The sequence below is a fragment of the Mesitornis unicolor genome, unplaced genomic scaffold, assembly GCF_000695765.1.
Source record: "Mesitornis unicolor isolate BGI_N332 unplaced genomic scaffold, ASM69576v1 scaffold46966, whole genome shotgun sequence".
NCBI classification, from domain to species: Eukaryota; Metazoa; Chordata; class Aves; order Mesitornithiformes; family Mesitornithidae; genus Mesitornis; species Mesitornis unicolor.
The window spans coordinates 316-694 of record NW_010191195.1 but is presented as its reverse complement, the minus strand read 5'-3'; the positions used below and the strand labels follow the sequence as shown (position 1 = coordinate 694).

Below are 379 nucleotides of genomic sequence, written 5' to 3'. Positions count from 1 at the left end.
CGGCCGCCTCTCCCCACAGAGCGCATGGCATACTACACCTCCCGGCTGCACTTCCCGGTGGAGATGGTGGCATCCCCAGGCAGACCTGGTCCCCCGGGCAAGGATGGGATCCCCGGCCGGCCAGGACCCCCTGGCTCGCCAGGGATGCCGGGGCAGATCGGCAGAGAGGGGCGGCAGGGAGTGCCGGGCATGAGGGGTAGGTGCTGCTCCCCCAGGCATTCCCAGTATCCCCCAGGCATTCCCAGTATCCCCCAGCATGGCGGTTGTGCCGTGGCCTCACCCCTCTCCATCCACCTCCAGGTGAGCCAGGCGCCAAAGGAGAGAAAGGCGAGAAAGGAATGGGGATGAGGGGGGACAGCGCCCCCCCCGGAGCCCCAGG

At 69.1% G+C, this 379-nt stretch overlaps 1 protein-coding gene across 1 annotated transcript in view; it reads left to right on the top strand.

The window, feature by feature from the left end:
• LOC104542377 (collagen alpha-1(XVI) chain-like) overlaps positions 1-379 on the top strand; it is a gene marked incomplete at its 3' end in the record, with an annotated part of 994 nt that overhangs the window by 303 nt on the left and 312 nt on the right. The window contains exons 3-4 of the mRNA XM_010186661.1: positions 20-196; positions 301-373. Coding sequence (XP_010184963.1) covers positions 20-196; positions 301-373 — 250 coding nt within the window. The remainder of the gene's footprint in view (positions 1-19; positions 197-300; positions 374-379) is intronic.